The sequence below is a fragment of the Stegodyphus dumicola genome, chromosome X2 (assembly GCF_044657685.1).
Source record: "Stegodyphus dumicola isolate Sdum_Otavi_A_Nest chromosome X2, ASM4465768v1".
NCBI classification, from domain to species: Eukaryota; Metazoa; Arthropoda; class Arachnida; order Araneae; family Eresidae; genus Stegodyphus; species Stegodyphus dumicola.
The window spans coordinates 182,880,028-182,892,179 of NC_140781.1; the positions used below are offsets into that span (position 1 = coordinate 182,880,028).

Here is a 12,152-nt window from a genome sequence, read left to right on the forward strand (position 1 = left end):
TTCATATTATTCTGTAGAAACTGCTTTTGTTTATTTGTAGCTATACATGCTTTATCAATATATTTTTAATAAGATTAAGTTTGACTCCCTCTTAAATCTAATAATGGCAATGATTTGTTATTACCTACAATAACAAAATTCACAGTTGCTTGTTTGTGACAAACACAGCAATTTAAATTAATCTTGTCAAGAGGTTTAATTTGTACCTTCAAAAGCCTCTAAACTTATGTTTGTTTTCTCAAATTTCAGGTTTTTATCTCTTTGCTGATATAATATACAATGTTAGAACATTAATCTGAGCACAAATGTCTAAGCTTAAAGTTTATTTTTTATCAGTAATAATTTTTTCCCACTCATTTCTTGGAACTTCTTTTTCAGTCTCAAAGAATAGCAGCCAAGCAGTAAAGTTACTGAACACTCGTAGTTTGGTCCAAAGTTCAAATCTGGTGAACAGGCTGGCTGCATGGACTTTTCATGGTTTTCCTCATGTCATGTGCATATGAGACAGTTTCCCTTAGAAAAACAAAGGCATTCCTTTCCTTAAGCTGATAGCCCTCGAATGCTTTGCTGTAATCAAATAAACCAAAATAAAATAAATTAAAACAATCCATTCTCATAATGCATAGAGTTTATAAAAAAATCACTTTGACTGTTGTTGTGAGGTAAATGTCTCTAATCTTCATTATCATTACATGACATCCTTTGTACACCATGATATTTACACAGTATGAAGAAAAATTTACTAATTACATTTGTAGGAATGCTTTGTGTAAGCTTGGCATTCTGCATGCTTATTAATAGCACCCAAAGTTTTTGTGTTCTTGATGAAGATCTTTTTTGTACTGCAGCAAAAATTTTGTATTTCAGTGTTTGGACCTGAATTTTGCTTAATACAGCTAGTCTACATATTCCTACAGTGCTTTCTGAAGAAAATCTCTTAAAATTCTGTCTTGTAGGCGATCACCCTCTATAATCCTGTCTCTTGCAACACTATCTGCTTGATCACCAATGTCACAGGATTTTATCATTTTTCCTAAATCAGTGTAGAATATATCAAAACTTCCACTTGATTTTAGCATATGGGTATTAATACAAATTTTCCTCTACAACATTTCTTTTAGGTGTTGTGTACTATTTAAATGCCACTAAACTTTTATCAGAATTCTTTCTTTTACTGTTTGTAAAGCCGAAGGTATTAAAAAGTTCTACATCTTCACCTACTGAATGAAGTAGAATTGCAACTTTAGTTTCAGATTCTTTTTGTCCCCACTACCCAGTGTTTTCATATATACAGTGAGCAACTGTTTGAAACTTGCACCAATTTCCAGCCACTTTCCCATTTAGGCTTAAGTGTACTAGCGGGTTTCAAGAATTTCATAGTTAATTTTTTATTTTCAATTTTCATAGTTTTATAGAATTTCATAGTTGAATGAACTGATCAAAGTTTCACAGCAATTGCACTATGTTACATTTTTATTTTAAGTGAAATATTAAAACACAACCATTAAGAAGCAGATATATTTATTAACATGTATAATATCTTAATTCTAAGAACTAGTTTTTCTTTATGATTTTTTTTATTCCTTATTTCTCTAAATTACTATTCTTTTCTCGGACACACAGATTTTGTCTTAGAACTTCTAAAATCTGAAACCAGAATTTATTTAGTAATATATGTTTTTTTTCTTTTACTGTTCTTTCTTCATCATTAAACAAAGTTGCTATTGCTACTTTTATGGGCAATGGCATTACTCTTTTGCAGTGGACTCACATACTAATCAGACCTGGCATTCAATTTAAATTTTACATATTTAAGTCTTTTTTTTTTTTAAGCTGCCCCCCAATGGCACTTGCAAAAAAAAAAAAAAAAAAAAAAAAAAAAAACTGAGGTTCCCTTCAAATGATTTTGGTTAATTGAACAGCAAAAGTTTTCAGTTTTTACAAACTGGATAGCATGCCAGCATTTTCTTTCCAAGGAAGTGCATAAACTTTTTCTTTCCCTGCTAAATTTCATTCTTGAAAAAATAGGCTGTACTTAGAAAGTGCTACTGATATCTTTCACAACAAGTTGTGATATAGAGTGAGCACTTTTAACTAGAAAACAAATTTATTGATACACTTGCATTAATTTTTAATTAATCTCATCATTATATATTCTCATTTACTTTATTGTATTTCTAGTATTATCAGTATCATGAAATATTTTGGTAGATTTTTTAATGTAAATTAAAAATTTTATTACTTTTCCCTGATTTTAGCATGATATTTCACTGAAAGACAATTGAGCAAATTTATTCAAATATGCCCATTAAAGTGAAGTTAGTGTCAGTTTTAGAAAAGTGGAGTAAATTTCTTGAACATCAGTGCTGGTTTACTTTATCATTACATTTAAATTGAGTATTGCAGATATTTCCCCCTCATTCTGAACTTACCTCATTAGTATTATTTTTGTGTGGGGGAAAAAAAAGTCATATGCTGGCTTAAGAAGTTCGGACATGTATCTATAAATTTCCTCACATTTTTTTCTTTTGTTTTTGAAACCTTTTGCATTTAATGAAATATGTTAATTTAAATTAATGATTTTAATTTTAAGACTTAATACCCAAGTGTTTATGCATATGATCTCTTATCTCCCTTCTGCCTCTTTCTGCTGAATAAATAGTTTTAAGCAGCCATTACATTAAAAATGATTGAACTGAGGGATTCTGCTCAGAATAAAAGATGATCACATTTGAATGCACCATGTTTCATTTGCAGTCAGTTTCAAAATTAGATTTTTGCCACTTGCTAATCTTTGGTGTGATATGTAATTATAAAATTATATCTTATATAAAATAAATTATAAATTTTAAAATCTTATAAATTGATTCAAGCCAAAATTATCCTTAGCTTTGACATGTTCCATTATCTTGCTTTAATAAAAGTCGAAACTCCTTGTCTTAGTCTCTGAGAATGAAATATATGTATATTTGTTCATTTTTGATATCCCAGTTTTTGGTGGGGTTAAAAGAATAGAATTTACAAAATAATTGCCTTAGGGATATTGTAGAAATGCTTTTTTAATTAGGAATGCAGGCAATGGATATTAGTTTACATATGTTATCACTTATGATGAAAGATAAACCATTTCACTTTATTATTTATGACAATGTTTTGACTTACTGTTAGTAATAATAGCATAACAATTTCGAATGAAACATATTAGTTGAATGATCTCTTCAGCTTTAGAAGCATAAGAATTAGCTGTAAAATTTTAATGAATCAATCTCAACTCTAATCTTTCAGGAATTTAAACCATTAAATAATAATTACAGTAACTGCCATTAATAATTACCAAATTAAATAATAATTACCTTAATGCCTCATAATATTTTATGCCTCCATATTACTTCTTTAATGGTCTACCATTAGTGAAAGTAAAATGTAAAATGATTTTTTTTCTTGAATGTTAATGAAGGTACAGAAAACAATGCAAAATTAATTTTAAAATTACATATCTTCTTTATTTTGCATCTTAGATGTGTGCTGTGTTTTTCACTTGAATGTCAGGAATGCAGTTTCTTAATTTTGTTTTATTATTCATTTTAAATTGATAGTGTATATAAATTTAGATTATTATGCAAGCTTTTATTTCTATCCAGTTTCTAGTATTTCAGTATGAGTTTTCAAAATAATTTGGTTTGAGTTTTTCCTGATTTTAATTCCAAAAAAATTTTTTAATTTTTAACTAGAATTGATTTTTTATCTCTGCTTTTAAGACAGCACTCTGATTAATATTCTTCAACATTTTTCATGCTTTGTTATTATATCCCTCTAAAATGCGTGCAGTTATGTTCTGTGATCTTCCCTTTTTTGCAATAAGTATTTCAGATTTATGAAACATCATCACAATGTTGGTAGTCCACCAGCACCCGAGTGTTAAAGTCACTGAACACTGGTAGTTAAGTCTGGGTATCGAATCTCGGTGAGCAGGCTGGCTGCATAGATGTTTTTGTTGTAATGTGGATATGAGCCAGTTTCCCTTAGAAAGTCCTACATAAAGACATACCTCTCCTTAGGCAGCTAGCCCTTGAGTGCTTTGCCATGACCAACTAAACCACAGTGCTGGTAACTTCAGCCTTATTATTATAGAAATTTTAAAACTTGCATAAACACAAAACCTGATTAGTCATGAAATATTATTAGGTACCATAAATATTTTCTTAAGTTTTGCATCTAAAGTAAATGAAATATTTTTTCCAATCTAGTGCTTTATTGTAAAAGAAGTAACATCAATATTTCCAGGTTAAGTTTTACTGAGGCATCTGAGAAACTATTATGTCAGAAAAAATTAGTGTCATTATATTATTAGCTAAACAGCATGCTATTACTTATAGAAAAGAGAAGAAACAGTCATTACTTTGCCAGTGATGAGGGCAAATAGTATTTGGCTTTGTATTTGGGTAATGAGACTCAATATTTTGATTGATGTTACTGATCTATAATGTGAAAGAAATTTCAACATTTTCATCAAGCATTCATGTATGTGAGCATTTGCAGCATTTTGTGCTTCGTTAAAACATCTGTTGACAGGGGGTATATACTGCCTAAAATTTTCATAATTTTCTTGCAGAATAGCATAAAGCAATGTTAATAAATTTTGATTTTAATATCAAACTTTCCTAAAGCTGAATTCCATCTGCAATCTCCCCCTTTTTTTTCGAGTGGGGTCTATTTGTGTCTCAAATCTAAGTACTGATATTTTGGTAATAATCAGTGTATATTTTCAATTGCTGTTCTTTCAGGTACATCAATTAGGTGAACATTATCAAGGAAGTAAAATTGGTGAGGTTCTGACTCCAGTAGGTACATTAAGAATGTCTGTTTCCTACCGTTCTAAAGATGATATGACAATAACACCACAAAAAGTTGAGAAAGGAAGCCCTTTCATGGTTAAAAGTGACTATTTTAAACCTGACATGAGCCCTAAAAAATATAGGATTGGAAAAAAGTACGTATGTGTATTCAATTTTTTCCCTTTATAAAAATTCAGAAGTTTTAAAATCTGAATAAAACTTTATTTTAAATATGTTTATTATTGCTATGGATGTACAGTCTTAAAGTAGCTATAATAGACTTAGACATTTTGTGTAACTTTTCTTTATTTTATTACACATTTTAAGATCAGTAAATTCTATTTCTGTGATTATCTTTTGAAGGTAGGTTTTTGTATCCATAGTTGAAGCATTTTATCTTATTTTTAAAAAAATTCTCACATTTTGAATTTAATCTGAAGATTTTTGAATTTAATCTAACATTTCTCTTCCCACGGAAGAGAAATATTACTTTATACTTTTAATGAAAGAATTTTTTTAAAAATGGGAACTGCTGCTAAATTATCATTCTTTTCCTGGTGAAAAAAAATGCTTGTGAATCTGCTCTTAAAAAAAGGGGGGGACTTTTGGTGGTTTCTGATTAGTTGGACACCCACTGAAATGTCACAAAAACGTTTTCATCAGGCAATGCAGTATGTTACCAAAATAAGTATGTAGTAATTCTATGATGTTATCAAAAAGTATTTGTGTGGTAATGCAGGTATGCAGGGTAGCATATATCTGTTTAAGTATACGTGAATTTGTAATTTTGAAACTCAACTGCCATTTTTTTATCAATATTTCTATTTATAATTGCGTTAGGTATTTGGTTGTTTTCTTGTAACTTATCATAATGGAGATTGTTGAGTTTGCTGGCTAATGAAGAAGAAAGCAGTTCTGCAAAAATATGATGGCATTTTGCCCAACAGTAGAGGAAGTAAACGTTTGCATTCTGTGAGTTGTATTTCTTAAACAACTAACTTTTATGGAAATGCAATGTGACAAATTGTAGGCAAAATATTAGAATGCAGGTTTGGAAATTGATTTGGAGATAGCAGTGCAACTAACATTCATTTTATTTAGTCTTGGCTAATGCTCATTGCTAAGTTTGTGCAATACATGGGGAAAACAAGTGTGAATGAAAAAAGTGCAGAAGGATTTTTCAAAAACATTAATTATTTTTATTTCTGATGTTCAGTGTTTTAAAAATTTTATTGATTGATTGTTCTTTAGTGGAATTCTTAGTGCGGTGCCATTTAAAAAATGGTTCTTGCCTTTCATGCATTAGCTTGGCAAATAATTACTTAACAAGGAGTATGCAAATGCAGTCTAAAGTCACAAATGAATTCACAACTTTTTAGTGGGTGTATGGATAATCAGAAAGTAGCTTTCTTTTTGATACTTTTTTTTTTTTCTTTTTTAGGAAATTAAATATGATCATTGAAAAATATACAGCTTTTTTATATTCAAAAAAATTAACATTTGTGTTTGTACGTATTTGTGGATTTGGATTGATTAACGACAACACTTGATGAAGAATGAAAACATATTTTAGTAGCCAGTATTACCCAGAACAGCTTCAGAAACACATTTACAGCCATTAGAAAACTACAACAAGCATACTGAAACAATCAGCAACACAGCCTTCAGGCGATAACAGTGAAGACAGCTTCACAGCAAAGCACTAGAGTACAGCTCCTGACTTGGTTAGGTCGTTCTCAGAACTCAACGTGCTCTCGAGACTCTTCATGCTAGAACTCGCAGTGCCCTCGACGATACACTCGATAGCCTCAATGATGCACACTCTCGATGCACCAACTCGCAACACACTCGACACTAGACTGCTATTCTGCATACTGGCAGGATTTACTGTAATTTCCGGAAGAAAGGCTGCATCAGCGTAAATGCTGCACTCGTGGAAAATGGCGGGAAAAAAATTACACAGAAAGGCCGCATCAGCGTAAACGCTGCAATAGATTAAATTGCGTGTGACATTGTCATGGGCCGTATAGATGCAAAAGCTCAACCTAAGTCCTGATATATGACATATCAGTTAAGAAAAATGCATAAAATGAAACCATAAATCAAAAATAAATTAAAGGTAAGAAATGTTCTTATGGCTCGTTTCTGTTGTGGCATATTTTTAAGAAGTTCTTTTTCAGGTCTTTAACGTCGAATACATCTGTCGCCCACTTCAAACTCTCGATCTGCTGCTCTATTTCCAATTTGTTCAGCACGTGAAATTACATTAAGCTTAAAACCAGCAGTATAGCTTCTGTGCCGTTTAGGTGCCATTTTAAAAAAAATTCTGCTCCCTTCTTACTTAAAATCTATCCAACAAGTACTTGTACCCAAACTGAAGGGATCTGTATCTAGCAGAATGCCAAGAAAAATTGATTCATGCTGAAGGGGAAATATGTCAGAGTTCATTATTGCGAGGCAGGTGGAGTCGTGTCTGCTTTTGAAAAAAATTGCAGAAAAGGCGGGTGGGGAGAGGATGGGTCCTGGAAGATTCATCAAATGGCAGAGGAGAGAGACTATTCAAACTGATGAGAATGTTGATTTGAAAGGGGGAAGAATGTTATTGTTCTGAGATCCTGCTTAGGGTGAATAAGGAATGTAGGTCCATCTAAGGGAAAGAATGTAAACAATATAACATTTGCAAAAAGCAACTGAATGGTCATTTGTGTGGGAACAGCACCAGTCTATGTACAATGACAAGGCCATCCAAACTATGTACAATGACCATCATAGGAAATATTTTATTTTTAGTGCACCTATACACTGCATGAAAAGAAACAACGCACCCGCTAAAAATGTAAGTTTTAAACACGTAAACGCCGCGACGTTTCTTCCGGAAATTACGGTGTATTGCTTTTGGCCTGCCTTCAAAGAACATTCTGGTCCAAACTGGTAAAATTCATACCAGAAAGTTCTCCATCTGTCTATGGCATATTGGCAATTTTGTTGCTAAATGGGCAATTTTGTGCCAAGTATGGCAACCCTGTTTTCACTTGCCATTTTCTGGCAACCCTAAACTCACCTTGAGGAGAAGATATCTTACCGCAGCTGGGCATTTCATAAAAATATATTTTTTTAATTTATGACAATGTGAAAAACTAATAGACAAACTGTGTAATATATAGACAACAAAATAATTTTAAAATAGATCACAAATGCCAAAAATGTCTAGATCGGGAGTTCCCAACCCTATGCCCGCAGGCACCATGGCATCTGCCAATCGTTTAACGTGTGCCCGCCACTGTGCGATCACAATAAAAATGTTTTAGTTTTCAATAAAATTCTATGTGAAATTTTTCTCATTTTTAATGAAATAGAAATTGCATCCAACATAGATACCACCACAAAGCGAAATGTGGCCGATTTCTTATTTTTTTATGTGCATGTATTATTGACCCTATCTAACTATAAATTCACCTTGAAAAAGGTAAATGCTGTCTGCCATTCAACAGATATTCTAGAATGTGCTCTTAAGGACAAAAAGGTTGGGAACCCCTGGTGTAGATGCATAACTGTGTCATCATTTGCTATCATAAAATCAGCACGAAACTTAATAAAAAGTTAAAATTTGCAGAGATATAAGCACTCAAATTTAGTGCTATCAGGATTCAGATATGTCAACGAACATATAGATAAATCACTCATACATAAGATCAAATACAGTACATAATGGGCTATTGTTATAATTTTGCATCTGCTTTCTGTTATGAATTTCTGAATAAGATCACATACAACTTGGTTATGTCTACGTGAATGGTGCATTGGAACAATTAATTGAGTGTTACAGTAGAACATGATCTCCAGGAATAGGTTATTTTTCATTGTGTTCAGCATAATATCGCAAACTGAATACAGTGAAACAAAATAATAAATTGCATATAGAATGCTTTTGGGTGGGCTAAAATTTCTCCCAAGAAGTACAGAAGGTCATGAATATGGTAGTTTCTTGATAAGAATTGCAGTCGTATTTCAATGAAACGTTTTCAAGACTTTGTTAGGAATATGAATGAATGCCATAAAAATATTAAAGGGTTGTAATGATTTTTAATGCATAATACGCCCTGCCACAAATCAGTTGTATTGAGTGCATTTACTTTATCATTGGAAAACAAATCTGTTGCTTTCTTATTGATGCATAAATATTTATGCAGTGAAATCTCGAATCACAAACGTAATTCATTTGTGAAAGCCATTCATCATGTGAAAGGTTGGTAAACCAAAACTGCTTTTTCCCCAGAAGTGAATGTAAAACGGATGGATTTGTTCCTGATCCCAGATGATTACTTATTTAAAATTTTATAATGATATTTTATGCTCAAGCTCATATCACAAAACAATTGAAATCATCAAATTTTGCACATACACAACACACTTATAAAAAGAAAAAAAAAAGGATGGAAAAATAATATACTTAACTGGTAAAATAGATGAAAACTTAAGTTTATCATACGTGTACAAAAGTAAGTTGGCAGTGTTAGTGAAGGGAAAAATCAATGTTACTTATTATTTGAAGAGTAATTTTGCCGCCATAAAAGCTGAAGTAACTTCCTTTCTGGGATTACTTTTTTTTTCGTTCTGAGTGTCTTGACACCATTTGATTGCTTTCAAGACTCACTGGGCCTCTGGCTATTGAAATGTTTCCCATTGAGATTTGTTTTTGTTTATATTTTAAAATATTTCCAAGAAGAGGTATGATATTGCCACTGAAAATATTTATGCTGAGGTTTGCTACTGCTATGATATCATTCTTTGAAACTTTATGCTTGGTACCACTTTACAGAAATTTTGTAGATAAAAAAAAAATAACATTCTGTCTTCCCATGCTAAAACTCTGAAGACATAATCTTTAATCATTTTTAAGACTACTTTTGAAGTTATTCCAAATCTTTCACGCTAAGTCACTTCTTTATATCTTCATTGTTTGCAAGGAGGTAAGAAAGGAAGGAGAGGTCATCTCAGCACTATGAGTGAAGCACTGCTCCGAGGCTTCGGTTTCCAGATGGGGTATTTTTTGTTTACATTAATAAGCTCCCTTTATAGCATTTTGATAGTATTTTTACACATGACAGTTCCATACAAATCGAAAAACGGGAAGCAAAAAGTGACATTCATTGTATGATGGATAATAGCAAATTGTATAGTTTAATGAAATTTATGCAAAAATCCAATCTTGGTTATTTTTTGATAATTAACAACAGCGATTTTGATTATGAATTTGTTTTATAAAATTCTAAGCTGTTGAACTACGAAAATATAGATTTTAGCAAAAATGTTATGCTTAAAGAATGAAAAATACCTTACGGTAACTTTAAAATTATATATTATACTCCTATCGATACCCTTGATAATCGCTACTTTTATTTTATGTTCTGAACGGCAATATGTTTTAAATAAAATAAATTTTTTTGTCATCCACATATTATTGTATTGTACATTTTAAAAATTTTTAGAGGGGAGCCTTTATAGTTGCTCATTTTAGACTTATCATTTTTATATAATTGAAAAATAATCACTGGGTTTACACTTTTTACTTATTTGGGTTAGTTAAGAAATAAAATTACCACCAAATCCTGCACTCATCATCAGTATTAATAAATATACACACAGATATGCCAATAAGTTAACTTTTCCTTGATTTGTAACCACACATTTGTGTAAGATTATGTACAGTTTTACACACATTTGTTTAAGAGAAGATGGATACATTTGCGAATTCAGCGAATGAAACAATGTTATGCAGACTACGGCAAACAAAATAATGATCTGATGACAGTGTGGTTAATGTTTAAATGTGAAATGGATAGTTATTATTTATTATATTATCAGAAAATTATTAAACTAGGTAAAATTGCTAAAAGAGCTATTCAGTGCTATGTCAAAATATATTTACTAGAAGATTTGAATTAGATGATGAATGTATACTAAAACATGTTTTAAGTCAAAAGTTGGAAACATGATGGCTAAATGTAAATATAAAATTATGTATGTTAAAATATTTGTAATTAGGTACATAGGTCAGGTTGTTTATATTAAATAGAGTAAGGCATGCAAGAGCTATCTGTCTAATGGGAAAGATGTCATCGTGAATGAATTTTAAAGAAAAACTGACCATTGAGTGGGTATTAAAAATAATGCATGTAATTTTCATTAAAATTATAGTTACGTATTTATTATACAGTACAAAGTCTGAAATCCGGACCTCAAAACCATTGACAACGTTTTCTCGTAGGCTTTATGCATGCACATTTGATCCCACATCCGCGCATAATAAAACGTTTAGAGAGTTGATTCTTAATTTCACTTTGACACTAAATAAAATACCTTATTTTTGAAGAAACAACCATTTTATTATGAATTTGTATGATCAACAATTTGGCTCTGTTGCTGCATATCTGCTTGGCATACATCTCAAACTGAAACATTCCACATAGATACATTATTGATCTGACGCCACCCTGGCGAATCATTATTTATTATACTTTTCTTTCATCACTGCATGTTTATCAAAACATGACAAATTGAGTAATGACTCATGTAGCCATGCCTAAACAATTTTTTTAATGTTAATCATTAAATAATAAAGGAGTGTGGTAACATTTTATGTTGACATTACGCTTGGCGATGATTACAGATTTAAGTTAAATGTGCTAAAAAATGTTGACAATTAAAAATTTACCGAAAATTTCTTTCCATATGCTAAAAATAGATTTTGTTGATGATACTCATAGACCCAAAGATTACATTTAGGGATATTTGAATTAAGAATAACTGATTTGTCATTCACATAAACTCAGAACCAGCACCAGGGCTGCATGGTCGCATCATTGAGTCACAGAATTTAGGGCCCACAGAGACTGCATCAGGTGATAAGATATCTAGCACCGGCACCTCAGTAAGGCTTAAGTATATGGTGGGAATTTATGTATTCAGAACTCTGACAAGCCTTAACCCTCTAACTGCTTAAGACGTGTTTAAACTTTTTCAGAGTTTCCTTTAAAAATGATGTAGACGTCTTTACACGAATTTTAAATCACTCGAAAAATCTTTAAGACGTGTATACACGAAGCTCAAATTTTGCCAAAAATGCTTAAGACGTGTTTAGACGATGCGCTCTGGTGTTCTTTCCCCTACCTTTCTGCAGGCGGTTGTCAGTTGACACAAAGCGCTTAATGGGGTGTGAAGTTTCTTTCAAAAGAGCACTTTACGAAAGAGTCCTGAGAGTGAAGTATCATTGTCAGATAGCAGATATGTATTATCTGTGTGGTGACTAAAAGTTTG

General features: G+C 31.5%; 1 protein-coding gene across 3 annotated transcripts in view; it reads left to right on the plus strand.

Moving 5' to 3' along the window:
* Positions 1 to 12,152, plus strand: part of LOC118193735 (autophagy-related protein 13 homolog) — an 83,164-nt gene that overhangs the window by 38,257 nt on the left and 32,755 nt on the right. For all 3 annotated transcript variants that reach the window (XM_035364863.2, XM_035364864.2, XM_035364865.2), the window contains exon 4: positions 4,785 to 4,990. In XM_035364863.2, the coding sequence (XP_035220754.1) occupies positions 4,785 to 4,990 (206 nt within the window). The remainder of the gene's footprint in view (positions 1 to 4,784; positions 4,991 to 12,152) is intronic.